Consider the following 26,710-nt stretch of genomic DNA (forward strand, 5'->3'; position numbering starts at 1 on the left):
AAATACAGAGATCAGAGACCTCAGGAGGCAATAGTATAGAAATACAATTTGCTGAGCGAAAATGTAATATGTACATTTTAGTAGGTAATGTCCGACAGGACCTGTTGGGGATAAATAGCAATGTAAAGTTACTATAAGATGAAGATAGCAGATTTTATTTATAACAGTTCTGTAAGTTCAGGTGGAATAGGGAGGGAGAGGGAGAGCGGGTCAATTGTTTAGATATTTCTGGAACAGGTATGTTTTTAGGTGTTTCCTGAATTCCCCGTATGTACCTTTATGTCACGTCTGTGTAGGAGCGTTCTGGGGCAAAATTTGGGTGGAGCACAGATTGGAGGAGTAATTTAATGGCCAGAGTGGGCTGAGAACCAGAGGAACCCAGTTCAAATTTCACTGGTGCTCCTTTTGATCTTGGGAAAATCACTTAACCCTCAGGTGCAAGCTTAGGGCTCCTTTTGCAAAGCTGCAGTAGAAAGTGGCCTTAATGTGCCTTTACACGGGGTTTTCCCATGTGCTAAGGCCATTTCTGCTTCAGCCAGAAAATGGCCATCTGCTAATATTTCCGTTAGCATGCAGCCATTAACAAAAATTAGCACGTGAGCCATTACTGCCACCTTTTTTGTAGGTGGTTAGGGCTTGTGCACTAATCAATACACAGCAATATTGATGCGCTAACTGATTAAGGCAGAAGTGCCCACTCTATGCCCCCAGGCACCCCCATCTTGCCCAAACAAATCTAAAATAGCACACACATATTTGAAACTTACTGTGGGATGCCTTGGCACACCCCGCAGTAAGCCTTTTTAAGCTGCTATAAGCATGTCTTAAGTTTTACTGCAGCTTAAAGGATCCCTTCAATTTTAAGCCCTTGAGGGACATGAAAATACATACTGTACCTGATTGAAACTGGCCTTGAAATCTAGTTGACTTAAAGTATCTTACACAGTAATATTTACACCTACTCTTGAGCAGATGTAAATATCCATGGCTTCAGTCTAGCTGTGATTCTTGCCAAGTTTATCCAAGTATTTTATTAAGACGCATCTTTATAAAAGGTGCCTGCTTGCCCTCCAAACCTATCTAATCTAGGTAATCTATTATAATATAACCCTCCATAAGTCTAACACATATGTTCCTTGAGTCTTCTGGCCTGTGACCTTTTGTTTTCTGTATATTGATGTATGACTACAGACCTTCAAGGACGAAAGCAATTAAGAGGGATGCTGCTGCTGCATCTGTTTAAAATGCTCTTAATAGAAGTTCATTCATGTCTAGAAATGCATACAGTTTTGAGGCTAGTGTCCTAAAAAGGAGTTATCATCGTTTGTTCTCAATAATGGAGGAGTTTGTAGTTTAGGCCTGGGCCATGTAGTAGATGCAATGAGAAACCATAAAAGTGTGGGTGGTGGGGGAGTTGTCTGGAAATTTCATCTGACCGCTGTAAGTAAAGATCTCACTTTAATATTTTGCTTGACTCTGTATGTTCATAATTCTCTGTCAATCATTCATAGTTTGCACCAGTCAGTGGTGGTTAGCCTTAGAGAGTTTTCATCCCAATCCAATCACTTTATTGGTTTTCCTAAAACTGATTCAGTTTTGGCAAATTAGCACTCTGTTCTCTCTCCTGTATTTATAAAGTGTCATATTTATGATACAAGGATATCATAGATTAGAAGCAGGTGAGCTTTTTCTGAGATAAACTTTATTCATTACACCATGGATAATATCCCAGTGCTTTTTGCAAAAATTGTCCTGGATTATCGTTTAGGTTTTGCAGTACATAAGCTTGTAATAGGCAGACATGAGTGTGTCTCTTTTTTTCATGATAGTATGCTGAGACTGACAGATAAGCACCTTCAAGATAGTCCATATGACAGAATTATTCTGTGACTAAGTTGGTTCAGAGGGAGGCCCATTTACAGCTATCTGTAACCATCTCTTATAGACCCTGAAGTCTGGGAATTTCAAACCACTTGTGTTTCAGCAGGCTGAGGACTGACTAAATGAGTCTAGACTACCGTGGCTTCGTTAGCATTGATATAATTTATCTGAGCATGAACTTGAATGCCATTCGGTATTCCATGAGACACATTATAGTTCACTGTGTTGCTAGTATTCCGAGTTTGGTCCTCTTGTTCTGTCCTGGAATGCTTCCTTACAGGGGAAAAGGAATTTGGTTTCAGCCTTGCAGTAGTTTGGAGCTCTCTGGGTATGCTTTTTGTGTCTTTATCAGCAGGAGGAATAAATTCTTTGCTGTCCCAAAAGCCCATCTGTAGCTTCTGTGCCATTTCAAACTCAAATCTGTCCAGAGGAGCATGCTCAATATGGCACAGGCTGTCTTCACTATCGCTGAGATGGCTGGGGTTGGCACCCAGGGACAGGTCATCTGTGTCTGACATGCCAGGGCTGGGTAGGTATGCTGAGTTGGTCTGAGATGATTTATGAACCTTTGGCTGTTTAACCCTTCTGTCCAAGTGTACAGCCTCAGGACTGGGTTCCACTTTACGGAAGCAGAAGCGGGCAAAAATACCAATGAAGAACATTTCCACTGTCAGGGAGTAATAAAAGATGACTGGAAAAGAGAAGAACAGTTAACACCATAAATAGCGCAGTTACTTATGGTGTTATCCAGGGACAGCAGGCAGATATTATCACAGATGGGTGATGTCATCCACAGAGCCCAGTATGGACAGTGAAAAGTGTACTGTCACTTTAAGCTTCAACTAAGCTTTGCGACTGCCCGCAGCTCGCATGCACGGATGCCTTCCCGCCTGATGCTGGCTTGTGAGGTTGTCAGTTCTATGTCTAAGTGAAGAAGCCAACTAAAGGAGGTGGACAGGGTGTGAGAATATCTGCCTGCTGTCCCTGGATAAAACTGTGCTTTATCCCAGGACAAGCAGGCAACATATTCTCACAGATAGGACTCCCTAGCTTAACTGAAAGGAATGGAGGTAGAGTTGACCTCTAAGAAATGGTGCAGTACCACTAAATGAACTCAGACATGATATGAGTACTTAAGAGTAATGGAAGGAAATTTGTGAACTAGTAATTGGTACAAAAATGTGCTCAATAAAAGGCAAATACTGTAATCCAGTAAAGCCATCAATAACTGAGGTTGTTAAATGTAACCCAACCTCATAGTAGTAGCCAAATGGGAACATAGGAGAGCAAGATGTTATGAAGACCCAGGAAGAGTATCTAGTTGGGTTCTGGAATAAGGATGAAAAGGAAACAGGTTATATGAAGCCCTGCATGGCTTAAGGCATTGTATGATAGGGAACGGGTTGATTGAGCTTACTCAGGGTTAGGAAGTTGCCAGCAGTGTTCCCCTAGGGATTACCCTGAGAGTTCTGGTAGGACTTCTGTAAAGTGAATAGAGGTCAGTGCTCTAAGTTCACCGACTCAAATAGGAAAAGTAAAGTAGAGCAGAAGTACTTTCCAAGACAAGTAAGGAAAGCCAAAAAGAGTAGAGGTGTAATTTGGAAAAAAGATCAGCAAAGATAAGACATGGCAGAGAGCACAACCTGCTGGAGAAGGTTTGATCAGAGGGTTGGAATCCCTGAATCTGTCCATTGTTGTAGAAATGAATGGATGCTCAGGGAGAGGATTATGGCTGAAAGGAAGTATTGGAGGAAATCATAGCAATGAGTTGAAGCATGAGCCCAAAAAAGTTGAGCCTCAGGTTCTACTGAGATAAGGAGTGAGATCACTAGACTGAGAGCTCTGAGTGCTAAGCATGACAACATAGAACCTCTCCTAGTTAAACAGGAATAGTAGGAGGGCAACTACAAAGAGAGTGACCAGGAATCTAGATGCAACTGGTGAAGGATTATACCAGGTAGTGAAACAAAACCAACATAAGCAAAAACATCAAACAGTGGATGGCTTCTAGTACCAGGGAGGATAGTAGAAATTGGACAGAGAAAGGGAAGTCCTTCTAGCTGTTGAATTCAGAGAGTGAAGGTTTTATGAAACACAAGATCTCTGTTCAGAGTGAACTGGACATGGATAATGAATGTTTCTCTCTTCTTTTTTTTCTTCATACTGTTGAAATATAAACAAGTAAACAAGTTCCCCAGGGCCACCAAAAAATGAGGAAGAATGACTGTGTTAGGTGTCAGTTGAGTGTGACTAACAACTTTGCAACTACAGGGTGAAAAAAATAGTTGTTGAAGCCACAAGTTGGGTTTGTATGCATGGCAGTAAGCACTTAGAAAGGGTTAACAACTTCTGGTGTAACTTTCTGTCCATCAGCTGAAATGCATACCAGAATATGTTTGTACAACCTAGAAGAAAATCATCCTCCACTAGCTATGAGGAAAATAATGTGGAGGAGAATTGAAGCAACATGAGACTGTTAGAAGACTTGGAGTTCTGTAGGAGGAATTTACCCAGGGGAGAGGATCTGGCGCCAGGTGGTGGAATGGAAAGTCCACTAGTGCTGTGGAAAAAAGTACTGAGCTTGTAGAAATACAGCCATGAGAAAGAAGCACGGCAAGATCATTCAGTGCCCACTATGTGTGGTCTCATGACATGGTAAAAGAGACTGCAGATTTTGTCATGTGGTGATCAGTGTTCCCGCTAAGGTGCGCTGGCCTGCGCACGCGCACAAAATATTACATCGCAGCGCAAAGTTTCTCTTCACAGCGCACACACGCGTCGCAAAGGTAAGGGGAGGTAAGGTAAGGGGACGCATTGGGGGGATTGCACTTCCCCCCAATTGCCATGCTTCGGTTCCTCTTCTTCCTTCCTTCCTCCCCCCCCCCCCCCGCGGGACCCTGCGGCACCATCAACTCTTACTCCCTCTAATGTCGGCCCTGCAGCTCCAGACTTCCTCGCACCTTCTCCCCTCCCCCTTTGGATCGCTATTATTTTAAATGTTATAGCCGCGGAGCTGTATCCATCAGTGGAGATGTCTAACCTCGGCCTGCCCCGGAACTCTTACTGCAACAGTGACTTCCTGTTCCTGCCTAGACGGGCGGCTGCTGCAGTAAGAGTTCCGGGGCAGGCCGAGGTTAGACATCTCCACTGATGGATACAGCTCCGCGGCTATAACATTTAAAATAATAGCGATCCAAAGGGGGAGGGGAGAAGGTGCGAGGAAGTCTGGAGCTGCAGGGCCGACATTAGAGGGAGTAAGAGTTGATGGTGCCGCAGGGTCCCGCGGGGGGGGGGGGGGAGGAAGGAAGGAAGAAGAGGAACCGAAGCATGGCAATTGTGGGGAAGTGCAGAGCTGCAGGGAAGAGTGTTGCGGTACCCAGCTGGAGGGAGAAGGAAGATGAGGGAGGGAATTAAAGGAGATGCCAGGGCTTGGAGCATAGGAGGAAGGTATGCCAGTCTAAGGGAAAAGGAAGGGGGAGATGTGAGAGCATGGAGGGGGAACGAAAGATGGAAGAAAAGGAAAGGAGAGAGATGCCAGAGAATCAGGGAAGGGGAGATACCAGACTATGAGGAGAGGTGTGGGAGAGGGAAGGCGAGGAGAGAGATGCCAGACCAATGGGGTGAAAGGAGAGATGGAAGGGGGAGGCATACAGTTTCTGGAAGGGGCATAGAAGGAGAGAAGATGCCATATAGGGGAAGAGAGACGGCAGACAGTGAATGGAAGGAAGAGAGTTACAAGAAGATGAGGAAAGGAGAAACCACAGAAGACAAAGGTAGAAAAAAATTTCTATTTATTTATTGCTTTAGGAGACATGTGTCACTGTTTCTGTGAAGCATTGTATGCAGAGTCCAGCTTCTTGCTGGTTCAATTTAACCTTTGTCTATGTATTTTTATTTTATCCCCCCTTTTACAAAACTGTGAAGCGTTTTTAGCACCAGCCTTGGTGGTAGCAGCTCTGATGCTCAGAATTTTATGAGCATCAGAGCTGTTACCTCCGTAGCTAAAATCCACACTACAGTTTTGTAAAAGAGGGAGGGGTTAGTTTGTGATTACATATTCCTTACTAGGCGAAGGTGTTTTCTGTGTTCTGTGTGTTCGAAAGACATGGTTTTCTGTTAGGATTGACGGTGTAGGATTGATCTGTGCTGGTCTGGCTTGTTTAGTTTTACAATGGGTGTATTGATGTACTGCTCACTGCAATATGTAAGATGCTGCCTTTTCCTAGGTACTCATGTGTGACGTGTGGTTTGTTACTAAAAATCATGTTTTTCTTACAGATGGGGGGGGGTGCCAAAAAATGATGGGCCCCGGATGTTACATATGCTAGGTACGCCACTGTATGTAAAGATACCAGAAAGCTGGCGTAGCAAAAACTTCTAAGTTTTGAGTATTTAACCCTCCCACAATCTCACGGGCACTCGTTTCAAGTTTATTGAGATTTTGATTTAAACGCAATATCAAATATTTTCAATGCGTATAACAAAAATAAATTTGGGGAAATAAATAAAACCATTTGAACAAGTGTTCCCGCTAAGCTGCGCTGGCGTGCGCTGGCGCACAAAATATTACATCGCAGCGCACACGTTTCTCGTCACAGCGCACGATCGGAAGAGGCGTACGGCAGATGGCAGGGCGGCGAGAGGAGAATCGGGCGAGTTGGCTCATAACTTGCTGGCGCCCGATATTTTTGGCTCACGGTGAAAAAAGTTTGCTCACAACACCCGCCCGCTTAGAGGGAACACTGGTGGTGATATAATACAGGACAACAAATACAAAAGTCCAGAAGAGAAAACCTGGAAGAGGAGTGCCAATTACTTACTGTGTGAGAGCAATATGTGGAAGATATGTAGTAGAACACATCTTTATAAGCTGAGACCGTTGCGATAGCAGAATCCATTGCAGAGGTAAAAGCATGCAAATGGAGCATATGCATAGTAGACACTATTTGTTATAAGGTAATTGCAATCCTGTAGAAGAATAGGCAGTGCAAACAAAGGGTTTTTTTAGGCTGAGTCGAAGGGAATTATAATGAGAATCGTTGATATGAACTGAGAAATTTCAGTAGTAATCTTGGAAGAACCATTAATAGTATTATTGCTCTGGGAGCTAATGTATTTGAGGAGATGAGTCCTATTAGATAAGCATCTCAAGAAAGAAAACTTTGTAGCCATGAAAGAAATTGGTGTTGCAACTGAACAATTAGCATAAAATTCTTCAAAAGAGTATTATGAGATGCAAAGAAAGTGAGCACTTGCATATGAAGATAGACAGTATATCAAATAACTAATAAACTTGGAATAATAATATAAGTGAATGCCTGTAAAAGGTCTAGTGAGTACATATATAGACCAGATGGGAAGAAGCATATCACTTTCAGGGTCAGTATGCTATCCTGTTTAGGATGCAGAAGTGGTCGTCTCCTCCTCCCCTATAGCCCCTCCTATTCCTCCAGAACCTTCAGAATGAGGAAGTAATTGGAGTAGAACTCTTGGTCTCTGCTTTCAAGGCAATGTTCATGCTTCTGTTTAATTTGTTACTTCATTCTTTTTTTTTTTTTTCATCACCAGCTCTACAGCAGGTGGTCAGCAAGCTTCAGGGTTCTTGAAGGAAGAGGAGAAACAAAATTGAAAAAGAAGCTCTGGAAGAATAGTGTGGAGGATCTTGTTGAAGCAAAACCCAAAGCCTTCTTTTTCACTGAAAGAGATTATATGATAGCGGACAGGAGAGCCAGCATTAATGGCATACTGCAAGATAACTTTTGTTGGTCCGAAGAGGAGCAGAAACAGCAAAATGATGGGTCTTCATTGTAAAGGCATGTCCAAAAGTTGAACCTGCTAAGCAGTTGATTGATAAAAGGTATGCTCTGCTGATTACAAATAAGCTGTGCGTAGTCTCCCACATTGTCACCAAAAAGTTATTTGCCTGAATAAGGAGTAGGCACTAGGCAATCATGGACATTAATATCAAAGTCAGAGATGCAAAGCCAGGATATAGGTCAGATGGAGGTCTGAAGAATCTGGAATCAGAGAATTCAGGCTCAGAGAAAGTGTATCATGAGGTATGAGACAAAGTGAGGAACCTTAGAGACAGGCAAAGGAGCTGCGGTGAGGTACCTAGCAGAAGAAGAGGTGTTCTAAAGTAAAAAAGCTCTACACCATATAAGCAAAGAGTGGATTCCTCCTGTAGTGATCCCATTGATGAAGTAGAACTTCAGTGAAACTGAAGTGAAAGGCGAGTGTGCACAGTGGAAAAGAAATCCCATAGGAAGTGCAATGGGATAGATGTGTGGATTGCAGAGGTAAGGCAATCTGGTTCCGAGGCTCTGGTCCAAGATACTGAAAGTCCCATTCGGGCCAGTAATGCAGATGGCCAGGTTACAACAAATGCAGTTGATAGATGGCCTGTATTGTGTTACTCGAGCTGAAGATACCTGGCATAAGTTGAAGCCATACAGTAGATGCGTCAGAGAATGTGCCATGAGAAGCCATAATATGTACATTGATAGGAGATGGTAAAGGTTGATATTAGGATGCCTATGGTACCGTCTGGAAGAAGGACTGTGAGGCATCAATAGGAACGGTACTGAAAAACATCTTATGGAAGAAGTGGTACTGATAAGAGTCCTCCATTACCTAGTACTGCTACTTCAATGCTCATAAAAATGATCGTACCAAGAAATAATCACCGGTACCGAGCATTGATGGATCTTGACTTACGACAAAGAGAGCAAGGTCCGGTACCACAAGGCCTCGATAAGCTATATTCAAGCTGGGCCGGTACAGATGTAGATGGGGAGGGTATCAGTACAAATTAGCATTACAGCTTTGTGGCCACCCCTCCATAGTGCAGCTCTGATCATACATGCTTGAGTAGATGCACAGTACCGTGTGCTATAAACCTGGTATATAAGGTGCAGCAGGGTGTCAAAGCATTAGTAACCCCAAGAAAGAGGCACGCTTCAGAGATGACAGCCTGCATCAGAGAATGATGGCATCGATGTAAGGCATGCATCAAGTGACTTGATACTATGGATGCCTGCAGTGCTTGTCAAAGTTTCTCATGTTGAGGACGATGTCGATTCTAACGTTGATGTCCACTGGTATTGACATAAAATGAGATCGGTACCAAGGGAAAAATAAACCTTAACAGCTGGAAGAGGGTACCCGAGTTCCAGGCCTAATAGAGATATGTTATTTATAATTTTAAGATTTAAATTTTTTAACTTCAAGCTCTGGAATATCAGGAGAATTTCCAGACAGAAAAATAATACAACCGATAAAAACTACCACAGCCAGGATGAAGTCTTGAAGACCAGGAGGGAACTGAGGGTCAAATGAAAGTTGTGCCAAAAACCTGTCGATGCCCTTGGTAAGGCTGATGGCAATAGGCTGACGTTAGAAACAGGTAAAAAAAAAAATTATACAATGGAACATTGTATAAATACTAACTTTAAAAAAAAAAAATAGCAGCAAGAATAAAGAAAAATTGAAGCAGAAAGCAAACTTGACTGGACGAAGTCCAAGTACATCTTCACTCTGTGGATAACGAAAAACTGATAACCTTGCTAGCCAGTGTTGGGCAAGAAGGCACTCGTAGTCGTGAAGCTTCATTGAAGCTTAAAGTGACAGTACATTTTTCACTGTACATTCTGGGCTCCATGGATGGTGTCATCCATCTGTTGAGAATATGATGCCTGCTTGTCCTAGGATAACTAGTGTTACCAGTTGTTTGTTATAAAATCTACACAATTCTGCACAAATATAATTTGACTTTCAAATTTCATAGAAATTGAATCATGATGTATTTATAAAATGTATATACAACCTTAGTAATGCAGTGTAGAGTGTAGGTTACACATAGTTATGAAGACTGAATTACCTAAACTGAGACAGACTTATAAAGAAAGGTGGAGTAACTTACTTTGAGATCTGGTTTGCACAGAGAATGGGGGAATGCAGGGAATGGCTCCCAGAGCTCCCATTGTTTCCAGGATGCCACTCTGAAGACCACAGAGGACTAGCACTAGGATAATGCAGATAAATTTGGAGCGTAGGCTGAACCCCTGGAGGGCATTCCTCGTTGCCTTGTAGAAGAGAAGGTATCCATAGAATGAGAGGAAGGTGGAAATACCGATGAGGATGTTAATGTAGGAATTTGGGCTAGTGTAATCCACCTAGGCAGAACATAACAAGTTTAAGTTCCTAGTACAGTAAACGGGGTTACTGGCGGACTTTAGTTCTGTAGAACCGATTCCCTTATCTCATGCAAGGACTATCAGAATTTAAGGGTTCATAAGGAAACCAGAGCGCCTTCATATGTGAAACTTGGGGAGCGGATAAAACTAGGACCTAATTCAGCCAGTGTCCCTAAAGCAAATTAATTCAGTTGGTAACCTTACTTTAGACAGAAAGGATGGTACAGAATCTCATCTAAACCCTGAATACAGATGTAAAGCCATGACAGAAAATAGAGCAATATCAGGAGTGCAACTCTGGGGCATGCAGTTTTCTTAAAATAGATAATGGACTATGGAACCAGAACAAGTTCATATGGTAATCCTAGTAAAAGTGCAGTTTGCATCTGACAGTCAAGTACAATATGAGAAGGGCTTACATCACCATAGTCGTACTTTTCATCTGTCCACAGGATGAGGCAGAGAAAGAAAAGGATGGTCCTGACAGCTGAAAGCTGGAACACAGCGATGGTCATCCACCTGAGGCTCACTCTGGATCAAAAATAATCAAAGTGGCAGTCTAACTTGGGCCTCAATCTAATGGCCGTAACGTTAAGACAGGAAGCAAAGCCTACCTGTTCACCGAGATGTTGGGAAGGCAACAGCAACAGCAGCAGGGAACTGGGTTGGGTGCCACCTTTTCTCCCTCCAGCTCCTCCAGCATCCGGGTCTTGCCCCCAAAGAAATCTGTAATTAGTGCCAGGAACTTCCACAGGGTCATGGAGTGATATCTGTAGAGGGAAGAACGAGAGACAGAGGTGAATGTCCAGCAATATTGAACATTATGTACTGGATTTTGCCTCCACTAGGACTGGTGATATCCGTATCCTCCCAAACCAGTCTTTGGTTGATGCATGGAAAGGGGGCTTTTATAAGATTCTGTTTTGCAAACTCACATGGAAGCCACAAAATTGCAGACAGTAGAAGAACGAGGAATGTACATGCCGATTATGGAGGTCACACAGTAAACCTGTGGAGGGAAGGAGGATGTGTTACTACTGTACTTACATCATTTTTCATATTCAAACATCAATAGGTGAGAAGAAGAAACAGACAAGTTGTTACAGGGGTTCTCTGTGGACTATTATCTTCAATTGAGGGGGAAGGGTAACAAAAACTGGTACTGACATTGAGAAAATGTCTTTTGCCAATGAAGAGCAAGGAGGAATATTGCCTGAGAGAGGCACAGAGAATAGTCAGTGGTGGGAGAGTGAGGGGTAGATTCTGAGACAGAGATACAAAAGATCCTCAGTGGTGGGGGGCAGTGAGGGATAAAGCTTGAAATAGATAGCAAGGTTGTTTACCTGTAACAGGTTCTCCATTGACAACAGGATAATGCTGCCACATTGGTATTTTTACTCCATGAGCCAAAAAGATTGGAACTTCTCTAGCAAGCTCAATTTTTTTTAGCCAAAGGCCAACCTTGATGACATCACCACTTACCAGAATCAGTCTATAACAGGGATCTCAAAGTCCCTCCTTGAGGGCCGCAATCCAGTCGGGTTTTCAGGATTTCCCTAATGAATATGCATGAGATCTATGTGTATGCACTGCTTTCATTGCATATTCATTGGGGAAATCCTGAAAATCCGACTGGATTGCGGCCCTCAAGGAAGGACTTTGAGACCCCTGTCTATAACAAGCAGAGTAGAAATAAGTGTCTTAGAATAATGATCCATTTTATGAAGATGCTTTCATACAATTTCTTCTTCACTTCACTTCTCTTTTTTTTTTTTTTTTCAGGGGATGGAAGGCTAGAATATATGTATCTGCATTATCCTGTTGTCTACAGAGAACCTCTGTAACGTGTAAGCAAATTTTTCTCCATGCACAACGAGGATAATGCAATCACACTGGTATCTCCCAAGTATATGCCAATTTATGTTTTAAGGATATAGGAAGATGGGCAATAGTCCTAAGGGCAGGGGAAGGCATGATGAGCAAAAAGGTTTTGGAGAATAGCTTGTCCAAATTCATTATTCGATCTTGCCACATTGTCAAGACAGTAAAATGTAATAAATGTATGTGGTGAAGATCAAGTTGCTGCTTTGCAGATATCTGTCAATGATATTCCTCGGAGTTGTGCTTTCGAAGCAGATATTGTTCTTAGAAAACATGCTTTGTTGTGGACAGGGAGATCAATATTGGTTTGTTTCTAGCAGGTTATATAGTCAACGAGCCATGTGGATAGAATATGCTTGGAGACTGGTTGTCCCCAAAAAACACTGGTTAAAAGAGATGAAAAATGGAGGTGAATATTGAGATGAACAATGTTGGTGCTCTGGACTATCTGCTGAGCATGCCTGGATGCTGGTGAGGTTTTGGGAAGAAAAAAAGGGGACAACATCTTGATTAAGGTAAAATGCTGATACTAATTTGGGCAGAAATTTTGGATGGGTTTGTAGGATTACCTTGGTAGGAAAGAATCTTGTGAAAAAGAGGGTAAGAGACTAGAGCCTGAATTTAGGAGAAAAAAAACCACACCATAGAAAACAGATAAACGGAAGGCAGATAACAAACCTATGGCCTATCTAATCTGCCTACTATACCTTCCTCTCCCTTAGAGATCCAACATCCCAAGCTTTCTTGAATGCAGATACTGTCTACTTTTTGTCTCCACTATCCCCACTGGGAGGCAATTCTAAGCATTCAACACTTTTCCATGAAAATATCAGAGATCCTTCATGCGGATTTGATTGCAAGGAGAAAAAGTGTTTTTCAAGTAGTCATGTGAAAAAAAATTAGGACACCCTATGAAATATTCAGTTCTTTCTTAAGAAATGTTCACATATTGATGTCAAATCTTTTTTATATTTATCTCTGGAAAATAAAGTGATGTAATTGCAGGTAAACAACAAAACTTTTCCTTGATTTACTCATGAAACAAAAAATATCCACAAAAATATGTATTCTAACTGAGACAGGCTCACAATCTATCTATCCCAGGCTTTACCCCTTGCACCCCTATCACTAAGGATCCTTTGTGTACAGAGAGCGAGAACCAGAAGGCCTTAAGCATGCGCAGATGCTCAAGGCCCAGCCCAGGCAAGAGGGAGGATCTTTGGGTACCGGCATGTCCTGTGCATTGGTGCTGGGCAGGTACCAGATCGGGGTAAGGGATTGTGTTTGGGTGGGGGGGATGCCGGATCACGGGGGTGGGGGTGGGGAGCCGATGCCGGTTCTCGGGGAGGGGGTGTGTGGAGCAGCACTGGTGGCCTCGGGGGGTGGGGGGGGTAAGGTGTAGCAGCATCGGTGACCTCAGGGGGGGAATGAATCAAGCAAGTTTCCCTTACTTCTATGGAGAAACTCGCTTTGATATACAAGCAATTTGGTTTATGAGCATGCTTCTGGAACGAATTACTCGCAAACCGAGGTTTGACTGTATATTTAAATTCAAGCTATTCTCTTCCATCCACCTCCCAATCGCTATCATGCATCTATTCAATTTTCCGACAAAACTTTGACCCCATACTGAGACCGGGGAAAAAAACCTGATCATTGTCAGCATATAACCGATAATACACTTTCATCTGTTCAAAGATCTGTCCCATAGAAGCCATATATATACTGTACATTAAAAAGTAGGGTAGAAAGAGCTGATCCTTGTGGTATTGCACATGAGATTTTCACCTCTACTCAATACTTTGAAACCGTTCATACACCACTCCCATTTATCCCCAGCAGTCTTAATTTCTGTAATAACAATCCCAAATCTATAGAATCAAATGCATCGGACACATCCAAATGACACTAATCAAAAATCTTGCTGATCTTCCATTCCATGTGTAATCTGATGAACTGTGGACATTAGCAATGTTTCAACCCCATGTTCTGGTCTAAATTTATCTAACCCATCTACTCACTCTATATACTTTTCCAATTGTACCAAGTTTCAGTTTACTGATTTTAACTCTCCCTCATTCATTGTATTTATTATGTTTATATTTGGTCTATTTACTACTGTTATGCTGTTAACAAAATTATAAGTTTTCTATTGAATTATACCTGAACACTGCCTTGGGTGAATCTCTTCATAAACGCAGTTAACAAATTTCAATAAATAAAATTTGAGATAAAGTGCTGAGGAGACTGCTTCAAAACAGCTCCACAGAAAGCATAAAACCAGTGTGGTCCTGTGTGACAGTAGCAGGTAGGAGATGGCCATGTACAATTGAACTGAATGAAAAGTCAATACTGGAGGAAAGTTCCTGCCCAGGGCTCCATTGGATGACATCACTCATGTTGTGAGGATTATTTATTGCCCTTGAAGGATGTGGATTTACAGTTTCATTCAAACAGGGTCCAAACAGTACAACTACAGGTACTACTGCTGTGTTTCCCCAAAAATAAGACCTACTCTGAAAATAAGCCCTAGTTAGATTGATCCTTGAAGCCCCTCCCGAATGTCCCCGACACTCCCCGACTCCATCCCTGGATTCGTCAGCAGCAGCCCTCCCCTCCCCTCCAACCGTGCAGCCGAACCCCGCTGCCTATCCCCCTGCGCAGCATCTTTTCATCTCTCCCTCCCATCTGAACTCTGCTGATCCTCCTACTGTGAGACCGACATACCTCCCTCCAAACAGCAGCGCTGGCAGCACTCTAGAATAGGCTGCTTCGCGGTCTCCCGCCAGGTCCTTCCCTCTACCACATCACTGATGATGTCATCAGTGACTTGGCACAGAGAAGGCCGTGAAGCAGCCTGTTTAGAGTGCTGCTGTTTGGAAGGAGATATGTTGGTCGCTGGGAGGGAGGGATAGAAAGATGCTGCTCAAGGGAAGGCACAAGGGGAATGGGTGAGAGGGGAGCAAAGATGCTGCACAAGTGGTGGAGAAAATGGAAAGAGGAAGAATTGGAGAGGAAGGGAGAGATTATCATTGTACATAAAAATAAGACATCCCTGATCTTATTTTTGGGGAAACAAGGTAATAATAATAATTTCTATAGCACTACTAGATATATGTAGCACTGTACATGAAAACACAGCGGAAACAGTCCTTGCTCAAAAGAGCTTACAATCTAGTCAAGACAGACAAACTGGTCAAGAAGGTGCATCAATACATTGTGCTCAGTTGAGGGAATTACAGAAGTGCCATGGTGTATAATAGTAATAATGGAAGCTGTGTGAGTTTACTGAGCTAGTTCTGGTGCGACTATGCTGCTTATGGTGCAGAGGATAGGGGGAGAGCAGTTTTGATTTGCCTTTGAAGCAATTGAGCAGCAGCTGTCTTGCTTGCTAGGAGGGTTATTTTGTCTCTATGGACTAGAACACAGGTGTCGAAGTCGGTCCTCGAGGGCCGCAATCCAGTCGGGTTTTCAGAATTTCCCCAATGAATATGCATTGAAAGCAGTGCATGCACATAGATCTCATGCATATTCATTGGGGAAATCTTGAAAACCCGACTGGATTGCGGCCCTCGAGGACCGACTTCGACACCCCTGGACTAGAAGATTCACTAAGCAAACCGATTGTGTACTGATTAGTTTGCGACCCAATTCACTAACCTCTGTGCCGATCCGATTCAGATCTGTGCATGCAAATGAGGGGAAAAGGCATGCAAAGTAGGAAAGGATGCGATTCACTAACAAAATTCAGGTACACCGACTGGGCAGGACAATCCAAAAACAAGTGACTGATGAGGCCCAGTTGCTTGTGCAAAAACCCTGCTCTGTGCCCCGATTCTCCTGCTCATGCTGCCCTGCTCAACCCCGATTATCCTTCCTTCATGCTGCCCTTCTCAGTGCTAACTCTGCCTTCGTTCCACCTTCATGCCCTGACTGCCTTCTCCTTCCTTCATGCCACCCTGCTCAGCCATGATTCTCTTTCCTTTATGCCGCCCTGCTCAGCCCCGATTCTCCTGCCTTCATGCCGCCCTTATCCTCTCCTGCTCTGCCTCCCTTCCCTGCAGCGTGAGCCCGTGGTTTTAACCTGCTTTAAACCCGTGGGTTAAAACCACGGGCTCACTCTGCAGGGAAAGGCAGCAGAGCGCAGGAGAGTCAGGGCCAGTAAAAAAAGTTTTTAAAAACTCAGCAAACACATGCGCAGAACATCTAAAGGCAAAGTCGATGGGCTGCGCATGCATCGTGATCGCTACCTAGCAATCCATGTCATCGGATGGGGGTGTGCCCCCAATCACCCTCATTTGCATGAAGATGGTTGGTGAATCGGTCAGCCTGCCTCCAATCGCCCATGGATCGGACATGGATAGTGAATCTAGGTCCTAGTGAGAACCAGCCCACTCTAAATATATGTAAATGTGTCCCTTTGTTACATATAGATTAATACTGAGATTGTTGCTAGGTGACCTTCCCACTACTCCAGTAAGAAAGCATATATCAGACCTCACCGGGTAGACTCCCAGGATCCAGAGATAGAGGCACGTGCGATGTGCAGAGGTCACATTGCGGAGGAAGAAGCCCATCTCTTCTAGGAAGAGAGCCACCTGGATGAGCGCCACTGCAGCTGGGATGATGAAGATCCACAGCTCATTCTTTATCACTGCAGACAAATCAGAAGGGGGCAGCACTGAGTGAACAACAAAAAATGGGTGGGAGGGGCAGAGGACAGGGCCCTTTTGTTTAATAACAGGAAATGAAACAGAATGAATTTATTTTATAGCCTCCATTGCATTACTAAGCCTCTGATAGAGAAAAAAAAACAAACATTTGGGTTAATATTTAAACTCCACAGTTGATATTTCTTTTAAACGCCAGCCTTGTTATTTAAACATATAACTGAATATTCAGCACTGGCCACTGTAGGAATATCAGTGCTTTTGTATCTGGTATGCCACTAACCACCACCACTATGCATATAACAATGATAATCAGCATTGGTAAGGGGATAACTATCCAAATAACTTAGGATGGCTTGTTTGCTACCTTAAGTTACCTCCAATGGATATCAGTATTACCTGGATATTTTCTGGCTCTCCCCAGCTTCTGCTCCTAGACCATCCCAATACTTTCCAAATAGTGCATGGGCTGTCTGTAATGATGTTTTAGTAACATTTTCTGGATGCCACTGAAAATTACCGAGTGGCCCTTATTAGCAGCATTTATCTAATAGCAGGAGCTGCTACCCAGATAAATGCTTTTAAATATCACATTGATTTTACCACACATACATGAAGGTTCCTCACTAAAAGTGGAAGCAAGCCCTTTTATGAATACAGTTCAAATATTTTTCGTTAGCAGAAGGGCGAGCCACATGCTCAAGCTGGAAGAAGAGAGAAATAGAGTATATAAGCAAGAGATGAGGATAGGCATGTAAATAAAGCTTTACTTTGGAAGCTCTTAAGATTGAAGTCCTTATATTGAAAAAAACTCAGATGGAAACCAATGGAAGACTCACATTCTTACCTTGGAAGAACTCTGAAGACAGAGGGAAGTTTCCTCCGGGGAGGGAGCAGTTGCCTTTTGCCATGTTTTCTCCTACATGCATACCACTTCATGCATTCCATATAGAATCCTTAACCCTCCCTTCTCCCCTTTCCATGCCTTCCTCTTTTGCCACTTTCTGAATTATCTTTTGAGGATTCTCCTACGAAATGCTTCTCCCAAGTCTTTTCCTTTACTATCCTAAACCTTTATCCCTCCCTTGTTCTTCCTGTCCCTGCCTATCTTTTATCTCGCTTCCCTTTTCCTGTTCCTTATTCATGTCCGTCTCCTTTTCCCATTTTGGCTAACTACACCTCTTTTACTTTACTTTTTGTTTTCTGTCTGTGGTCTCATCGCGTCTTTTTCTTAAATCTCCCTTAAGCAAATAGGAATCGTTTCCCCCTCCCTATCTTCCAGGTGATATTGATCATCTTAGCCTTACAATGGTCTTCCTAAAGATGGCATTAATCATTGACTCATCCCAGGTAGGAGTGTCTAGGTAACGGGTCCAAGTCCACCTCTCCTGACTCAGAAAATGGCAGCTGTGTAGGGTGAGGCAGCAGCTCTGAATAAAAACAGATTGCTTGCCCAGGGAAGAAATTCCCACAAGGTGGGGGAAATACAGAGGTGTCAGGGGGTGTAATGGTAATGGAAGCCCAGGAATCTGAAGTCTGCTGCCCTCCCCAACAATGGGTTGAGCAATGAGAATGATTGCAGGCTTATGAAACAAATGCTTCATAATAAGCTCGAGAGTGAATGTCTGAGTGCATAAAGACACAGTTTTTTGTTAGATGTGTGCTCATATATATGAAAACAGAGAAATGTGCAAGACAGCTGTTTATAAGAGGGTGTGTATATGTAAGATTATTTCAAGTCTTTTTTTCAACATATTTTCTAGTCTTCTCAAGCAGATTCTCTAAAGTCACTGTGCATTTAACGATGGTGCTAAACCATCGTTAAATGCACACATTTTACCGTCCGATTATCAAAACAGTTCACAGTGGTCTTTTCCGTGCTTTCTAGCAGCCTCTGATTGTACTATGCAAATATAGTACAATGAGGTTATTAATATTAAAACTGTAGTATAATGAGGTCATTAATATTAAAATGGCCTCTCCAGGCAATTCTCCAAAAGTAATGCCCCACCATTTATGAGGGATTGGGGTGGAAACTTACTGGCACTGACAGGAAAATAAAGTTGCTCAGACACACCACCATGAATGGCCCCAATTCCTCCTAAATGAGTCCATAAAAAGCCTGGTGGTTCTTCCCCCCCCCCCCTCCATGTAGACAATCATCAGGACAGATACCCACTCCATCCTGCTGCAGGGTCAGGGACCCCCTCCTGACAGCAAGCTGCCCAAAAATCTCTCACCACCCCAAGCCTGGTGGTCCAGTGGGCCATCCCCCCTCTGGTACCCCCAACAAGCATTCCCCTCCCCACCGACAGCCCCCTACAACACCAAGCCTGGTGGTCCAGTGGGCTGTTCCCCCCAATGCCACCATACCTTTTCAGAAGACTGGCAAGAGGGATACTCACTAGTGCTGCCCGATTTGCATCGATTCTCGGATTCACTTTGGGTGAATTGATTTGAATCGGTTTGCTATTGAAGAAAATCAGACTTACCATTGCGTTGGCCCTCTTGCTACCGCCGCTTTTGCCTGGCCAGGGAGGAGAGGAGAGGAGAGGAGAGAGCCTTGCTGCCCCGATCTGCACCAGAGACCCGTTCGGGCTTTCTCTCTGCCACCGGAGTCCTTGCTTCTGATGTAACTTCCGGTTTTGCAAAACTGGAAGTTACATTGAACAAGGACTCCGGTGGCAGAGGGAAATCCCGAACGGGTGTCTGGTGCAGATCGGGGCAGCAAGGCTCTCTCCTCTCCTCCCTGGCCAGGCAAAAGCAGCGGTAGCAAATGCAATTTACTACCCTGCTGCTACTCCGGGCATCTTCTCTTCATTCGGCCGCCTGGGCGGAAACGGGAAGTTTTCTCTGAGGGCGGGCCGCAGTGGAGAGAAGACGCAAGGAGTTGTGGTAGGAGTGGATCGCTACTGCCACTGGCAGACCTCTGCCGACCTCTCTTTGGGAAAGGTGCGGGGGTGTGGTGGTGGTGGGGGCTTAGGAGTGCCATAAAAAAAAAAGGTAGATGGAGGGAGAGGGGAGATGGTGGAGTGGAGGAGAGATGGGGAGAAGATAGATGGGAGAAATGAACTTGGTGGAGGGGGGGAGATGGTGGACAATGGAATTTAGGGAGGGAAGGAACAGAAAGGAAGAGAAGTTGGACACAAGGGATGGTGTGGAGGGGGGATAGAGATACTGGATAGGAGGGAAGAGAAAGGGAGACATGGTGGACCCTGGGGTGGTGGGGAAGGAGAGAGAGATGAAGGATGAAAGGGTAATTCAGAAAAGGTGGATCTGTGGCTGGAGACGAAAAAAAGGAAAGATACCAGACCTCTGGGGGAGGGAAGGGAAACGGAAGGGGAGGACAGAGATGGCAGATGGATGGTTAGCATGGAGAAAGAAGAAAGAAGGAGACCCTGGCAAGCAAGTTATCAGAAGACAACCGGAGCTGGGGACCGATAAGATCTGAATAATGTTCAGACAACAAAAGGTAGAGAAAATAATTTTATTTTCTATTTTGTGGTGTTAGACCACGAATGTGTGCTAGGATTTAAGAGAGGAAAAATCTTTTTTGTTTATTTTCTTTACACCACAGCACCAGTGTGGGTAAGAGAGGGCAAAGTGGGTGAAGAGGCTATAAAATAAACCCACCAGGATATTTGAAAAAAACATCCACTTGGGCAGGAAAATCGAATCGAAAAATCAATTCAATAGGCTGAATCGAATCGAATATTTTTTTCCTGAATCGGGCAGCACTAATGCTCACCCCCTCCTTCGCCAGCAGACCCACCTCTTCAAAATGTCAGGCCTTCCCCTTCCTGATGCATCCTGGGATGCACTGGGAAGGAGGGGCATAAAGCCCTGATTAGCTTAGGGAGGGGGCTTAGGCCCCTGGGCCAATCAGGGCCTTAGGCCTCTCCCTCCCATTCCATACCAGGAAGAGGCCTAAGGCCTTGCTGGCCCCACCCCAGTGCATCCCAGGATGCACCAGGAAGGGGAAGGCCTACCATTTTGAAGAGGCAGGCCTTCAGGAGGGAGTATGCATCCCTACTGCCTGTCTTCTAAAAAAAGGTATGAGGGGTTGGCTCATTAGACTACCAGGCTTGGTGTGGTGGGAAGAGCTTGCTTTCCAGGGGGTACTTGGGTGGGGGATGTCCCAATAGATCACCAGCTTTTGTGTGGTGGGGGTGAGAACTTGCTTTGGAGGTCTCCCACTCCCAAGGCAGATAAAGAAAGTACCTCAATGTCAGGGGGGCGGCTTTCTTTTTTTTATAGGTGTAGCTCCACCCATTTAAATAGCAGCAGCCCCTGCTCTCCCTGCTTGCTGGTTCAGGCAGGGAGAGAAGGGGCTGCTTTTTTTTTTTTTGACAAGCAGGCAGGATGAAGTGATATGCTAGCAATTTTTCTTTTGAGCACAGTTCCTCCTCACCTTTACCAGTGATTTTCCACACACATAGCATGCATATAATGGAGAAATTAGACTCTTACCTGCTAATTTTCTTTCTGTTAGCTTGTAGACTGGTATAGTCCTTACGAATGGGTTATATGCCTCACTACTACCAGCAGGTGGAGACTGAACACAAACTTGTATATCAGGCTAGAATCTGCCTAGCAAGTCAGTCTGCCGCATAGCCAAGCAGAACCCAGGAAAGACTTCAACTGAAACTCCGAACAGGAGTGGAAAAAACAACAAATACTTATAAACTACTGTTGGAACATGTGAACTTAATCCTGGTAAAGAAAACATCCCCACACCTCACCAGCTAAGCCATAACCGCTGTTCTTACTTCTCCCCGGCCCTAGAAAATTCTAGAACCCGCAGAAAAAACAAAATCTGCACGCAAGCAAAACAAAAACCCGCAATCACTGCACAAAGACAGGGCGGGGGACTATACCAGTCTACAAGCTAACAGAAAGAAAATTAGCAGGTAAGAACCTAATTTCTCTGTCTGCATCGCTTGGTAGACTGGTATAGTCCTTATGAATGGGACTTACCAAAGCAGTACCCATTAAGGGTGAGACCCCTGAAGGGCCGACATTCACCAAATACCGTATCCCAACGCACTTGAACATCCACACGGTAGTGTCTTACAAAGGAATGCAGAGAAGACCAAACACCCACTGAAGGCACAAGAGAAGATTCAGCCCAAGAATCTTCCTGACCCCTAGTGGAATGAGCCTTATGAAATTCTGGAACAGGCTTCTTTAGAAGATAAGCGGAAGCAACAGTATTCTTGATCCAGAGCGCAATAGTAGCCTTGGAAGCGCCAACCCCCTTACGAGGACCCGCTAGAAGGCAAAGAGATGATCTGATTTCCTGATCCCCTGGGTCCTTTGCACTTAAGAGTGAAGGACCCGACTGACATCCAACTTGGCAAGCTGTCTCTGCTCGGAAAAGCCCTCCTGGCCATCCAACACCGGGAGGACCACTGCCTGATTGACATGAAAAGGAGAAACTACCTTTGGCAGAAAGGAAGGAACAGGCCTCAAGACAACCCTAGAAAACTCCAAGAAGGGAGCCCTACAAGAGAAAGCTTGCAGCTCAGAAACACGTCTAGCTGAAGTAATAGCCACCAAGAAAACCGCTTTAAGAATAAGGTCCTTCAAAGAGCAGTCGCCCAACGATTCAAAAGTAGGGTGCACTAGAACTGATAGAACCAGATTCAGATCCCAAGATGGAACAGAGAGTCGTACAGGAGGCTTGAGCAACTTGGCCGCTCGCAAGAACCAAATCACATCAGGAATGGCAGTCAAACGTTAATCTTTCAATAACCCCCAAAAGGCTGACAAGGCCGCAAGCTGAACCTGGAGAGAAGACCAAGCCAGTCCCCTATCCAGGCCATCTTGCAAGAACTCTAAGATGTTAGGCAGGGAAGCACGAAAAGAGATCACTCCACACACATTACACCATTCCTCAAACAGACGCCAAACCCTCACATAAGCCCGAGAGGTGGAAAGCCTCCAGGACCCCAAGAGAGTTGAGATCACTTTATCTGAATACCCCTTCTTACCTAGGTGACCCATTTCAAGAGCCTAGCCATAAGACAAAAGGACCTGGATTGAATATTGGAATGGGATCCTGAGTTAGGTTGTCCAAGAAAGGCAGAGGAAGAGGATCCGCCACCAGATCTGCGTACCACAGTCATTGAGGCCAATCTGGAGCCACCAGAACCACAAGGCCCGGATAGCGAATTATGCGAAGAACTCTGCCCATTAATGGCCACAGAGGGAACACATACAACAGTCCCTCCATTGGCCATGGTTGAACCAGAGCATCAAGGCCCTCGGCCTGACTGTCTCTGCGACGACTGAAGCGGGATGTTTTGGCGTTGACACTTGTGGCCATCAGGTCCATGAGAAGCTGACTGCACTATCAACTGAAAAGCCACCGAGCTGAGACACCACTTTCCAGGACACCACAATCAACCAGTTGTCCAGGTACGGGATGAACTAGAATGCCCTCTTTTTGCAATGCTGCTGCAATAACCACCATCACCTGGTGAACATTCGCGGAGCCGTGGCCAGACCAAAGGGAAGTGCACAAAACTGATAGTGTTGCCCCAAGATCACAAAGCACAGGAAGCTAGGATGGGAGGCCAGAATACGAATGTGTAAGTAGGCCTCGGTCAGATCTAGAGAGGGCAGAATCTCCCCTGGCTGAACCACCAGGATCACAGACCACAGAGTTTCCATGTAGAAGGAAGGTCCTTGAAGAGCCCTGTTGACCCCCTTCAAATCTAGGATGGGTCGAAATGTCCCTTCTTTCTTTGGCACCACAAAGTAAATCGAGTACCAACCTGTGCCCCACTCCTGCGGGGGAACTGGAACCACCATGCGGAGATCCAACTATCTTTAAAGAGTCTGGCAAAAGGCCTGCTGCTTTCACGCCACCTGCGAGGGAGAAGTGAGAAAACAATCTGGCAAGGAACGGGCAAACTCCAGAGCATAGCCGTCCCGAATCACCTCCGGAACCCACTGATCAGATGTGATGTCTGCCCATTTTGGATAAAAATCCCTTAGCCAGGTGCCCACCGGAACAAAGACGGGTGCCGGTGAGGAGTCATTGGGCAGGGCGGGCGGCAGGAGACCCAGCGGGGACACTACCCACACCCTAGCGGGCCCCACAAAAGGACTGCATGCGCTGGAAGAACCTGCCTCTAGAGAGTCCAAGAGACTGAAAAGAGGCAGCCCCTCGACCAGGGCAGAAATCACACCCACAAGCAGCACCACCTTGAGCCAGCGGCCTAGGCCTATCTTCCGGCAAACGAGGCACCTTAGAATCAGTGAGAGACAAGAAAGATCCTTCAAAGGGAAACTTTTTCAACTTAGCTTAGGACGCCAAATTCGCTGACCAAGCGCGAAGCCACAAGGTACAGCAAGCTGCCACTGCAAATGCCAATGACTTGGCAGAAGCTCTTAAGAGTTCATACATGGCATCTGAAAGATGCACCAATTAAATCTTTGCCACCTCATGCTTGAGCAATTCCCAATCCTCAGATATTGTCAAGCACATGCTCGGCCCAGCGAAAACACACCCGAGTCACCAGCCTGCCACACATTGCTGCCTGGACCGCCAGAGCTGTCACAACAAAACTCTGTTTAAGAAGGGACTCCAAGTTACACTCCTCCGGGTCCTTCAAGGCCGCACCGCCCTCAACAGGCATGGGATGCATCTTAGAGCTGGCCAAGACCACCGCGTCCACCACAGGCGACTTCAGAGTATCCCTATCCCCTTCAAGAATGGGATTAAAGGTGGGCCATAGCGCGTGCAAAACGAAAGGGAGCTTCCGGCACCTGCCACTGCGCGAGCATAATTTCCCAAATATCCTGATGCATAGGAAAAGAGCGGGAAGCAGAGCGGATCCCCTTCAGCAAGGGGTCCACCGTATGTGGAGATTCTGACACGGTGTCCTCAAAGTGCAAAACCAAGGAGATCTGAAGAATTAGCTCATGAAGCTCTACCCGTTGAAAAATGTGCACCACAGACGCATCTTCACCAGCTGGGGGGTGCTCGAACCCCTCACTGGTGGAATCCAACCCCCCCAAGAGGATCCTGGAAATCTTCCCAAGGGTCCTCATCAATAACATCTTGCTCCACTGGGCAAAAAACCTCATCCCAAGAAACCCTCGGGCGCTTGGACGAGAGGGAGGCAAAACCGCCGCTGTATGGGGCCAAACTAGGGAAGATGTTGAGGGCAAAACCCCACCAAGACCCCATGAGTGGGCACGGAACCTCCAGCCACTAGCACATAAGCTTTACATAGTGCCAACATAAATTAAGAGGGAAAACCCCTGGCGGCCCCAGGGGACCCTGCCATACCTTGTCCCTGTATTTCCAGAACAGGGAGGTCACCTGAGGTAACAGAAATGAAGGAGGAGGTTCCTGCCGAAATTGGACCTGAAACCGCCAAAATTGGAGCTCCTGTGGTCTGTGGTGTTTGAAAAGCCTGGGACTTTCCTGATGGTGAGGCCGAGGAAACGACCGACGTGAAAAGGGAATCCCCAGCAGCTCCGGCAGTAAGGGAATCCTTTACGAGGTACATGCGGCGTGGCACCCTGGCCGCTGGCAACCGCTGCCGAAACTCCCCCACTGCTCCGGCCTGAACACTTGTACAGGCCGGCCACGAGTACCTCGTGTCTGGCGCACAATGAGCATTTTTTCCCCCCTTAAAAGTGCTCTTTGTGCTGAAAAACATCCTAACTGTAATAAAAGTGCCGGTTAGATGAGAAAAAAACAATACAAATGGCAGTTTTAAAGGGAATTGAGCCCTTTAGACCGGCACACCTCAGGATTTTTTTTTTCCACTTAGTCGGAACAGACTCCATGGCTCTCAAAGATGGAGGGCTGACCAACCAGCAGGCCAGGCCGCCGGCTGAGGCACCTCTACAAAAATGTGGGTAGGTGGAGGAAGGGACCCAGCACGAGACCAGCCGAGTTTAACACCCACGAGGTCGGACGGATCCCCAAACAGGACCCATCCAAGCTCTATCTGGCACAAAAGGGGAACCCAGGAGTTCAAAACAAAATTCCAACAGTACTAAGAGGGGAGCCAAATTAGTCTGATCACCTGCTTTAACGGCGACTGAGGAAGACTGAGTTGTTAGGCAGATTCTAGCACCTGATATACAAGTTTGTGCTCAGTCTCCACCTGCTGGTAGCAGAGAGGCATATAACCCATTCGTAAGGACTATACCAGTCTACCAAATGATGTAGAATTGTATGTTATTGTGCTGAGAATCACTAGCTAAACCAAAAATCACTCCCAGCACAGTGTTCTCTAGCAAATTTTTTCACTTTACCATCAGGTCAACAACTGCAATTAAGAGTGTCTATTTCTTCTTATAAGGCTGCAGAAAAGAGCGGGGAAGGAGTGTGGTACAGTGGTTAGATCAACAGCATCAGTACCCTGACATTGTGGGTTCAAAACACTGCACTGCTCCCTGTGACCCTGGGCAAGTCACTTAATCCTCCACTGCCCCAGGTACACTGGACAGATTATAAGCCCACTGGGACAGATAGGGAAAATGCTTGAAATACCTGTAAAAGATATGTAAACCGCTGAGAACTCTAAGATTCTGCGGTATATCAAATTTGAATAAACATATAGCAGTTTGCTCTCACTTTATCAGTCATTTCACTCAAAAGATTTCCTCCAATGAGAAATCCTTTCAGCTGTGGAGTCATCCTGCTATCGTCTGGTGGCCGTAAAGACCATTCCAGTCTTCCTTATAATTCTCACTTGCGTAACACAGAAAAGTATGTGCATCCTAATCTAATCTAATCTAATCTAATCCTTAGGTTTGTATACCGCATCATCTCCACGTTCGTAGAGCTCGACGCGGTTTACAGTAGGAGAAATAGGAATACTGAATACATGGCAACACAGGAACTAACTGAATTACCCAAACTTCTGTTCACAAGTTTCTGTCTTGTGCTTGTAGTTCAAAACAGTTTACACTAAATTTTGCTGCAGTTTTGGTGAGCAGCCAGTGTTTGAATCCTCTTCCCACCTTCATTCTGTCCCCTAACTTCACTCTGTCCAAGGATTCTTAAAGCAATGTCGATGGTTTTCAAGGAAAAGCACAAACCAGAAGAACATG

General features: G+C 45.1%; 2 protein-coding genes across 8 annotated transcripts in view; one reads left to right on the forward strand and one right to left on the reverse strand.

Moving 5' to 3' along the window:
• Nucleotides 1–10,697, forward strand: part of FTSJ1 (FtsJ RNA 2'-O-methyltransferase 1) — a 54,829-nt gene extending 44,132 nt beyond the window's left edge. For 3 of the 4 annotated variants that reach the window (XM_033923382.1, XM_033923411.1, XM_033923404.1), the window contains one exon: nucleotides 7,450–9,839. In XM_033923382.1, coding sequence (XP_033779273.1) covers nucleotides 7,450–7,692 — 243 coding nt within the window. In that variant the 3' untranslated portion in view covers nucleotides 7,693–9,839. Of the gene's footprint in view, nucleotides 1–7,449; nucleotides 9,840–10,528 lie in introns of those variants that run through there. The other variant, XM_033923390.1, reaches the window with a different exon arrangement.
• LOC117349720 (organic solute transporter subunit alpha-like) lies at nucleotides 1–26,648 on the reverse strand. Of its 4 annotated transcripts, none has more exons than XM_033923329.1 (7): nucleotides 26,513–26,648; nucleotides 16,460–16,611; nucleotides 11,012–11,085; nucleotides 10,691–10,846; nucleotides 10,496–10,607; nucleotides 9,803–10,055; nucleotides 1–2,572 (listed from the first exon to the last, which is right to left on the reverse strand). In XM_033923329.1, exons 2-7 carry the CDS (start codon nucleotides 16,532–16,534, stop codon nucleotides 2,010–2,012), a joined length of 1,233 nt encoding a protein of 410 aa, XP_033779220.1. In that variant the 5' UTR covers nucleotides 16,535–16,611; nucleotides 26,513–26,648; the 3' UTR covers nucleotides 1–2,009. The 4 variants fall into 4 exon arrangements, with proteins under 4 accessions (XP_033779220.1, XP_033779206.1, XP_033779228.1 ...); XM_033923315.1 differs by lacking the exon at nucleotides 26,513–26,648 and adding an exon at nucleotides 17,475–18,307; XM_033923337.1 differs by lacking the exon at nucleotides 26,513–26,648 and adding an exon at nucleotides 17,475–18,306 and having other exon boundaries at nucleotides 16,455–16,611.
• Between the last annotated feature and the right edge of the window lie 62 nt (nucleotides 26,649–26,710).

This window comes from Geotrypetes seraphini, chromosome 1 (assembly GCF_902459505.1).
Source record: "Geotrypetes seraphini chromosome 1, aGeoSer1.1, whole genome shotgun sequence".
In the NCBI taxonomy this organism is placed as follows: Eukaryota; Metazoa; Chordata; class Amphibia; order Gymnophiona; family Dermophiidae; genus Geotrypetes; species Geotrypetes seraphini.

Coding starts and splice junctions, on each gene's coding strand:
- LOC117349720 (XM_033923315.1), bottom strand. CDS start 17,556: ATGCATGTAGGAGAAAACATGGCAAAAGGCAACTGCTCCCTCCCCGGA. Junction 10,847..11,011: donor TGCAATTTTGTGGCTTCCAT/GTGAGTTTGCAA, acceptor TTCCCTCTACAG/ATATCACTCCATGACCCTGT. Junction 10,056..10,495: donor AAAAGTACGACTATGGTGAT/GTAAGCCCTTCT, acceptor TGTTCTGCCTAG/GTGGATTACACTAGCCCAAA.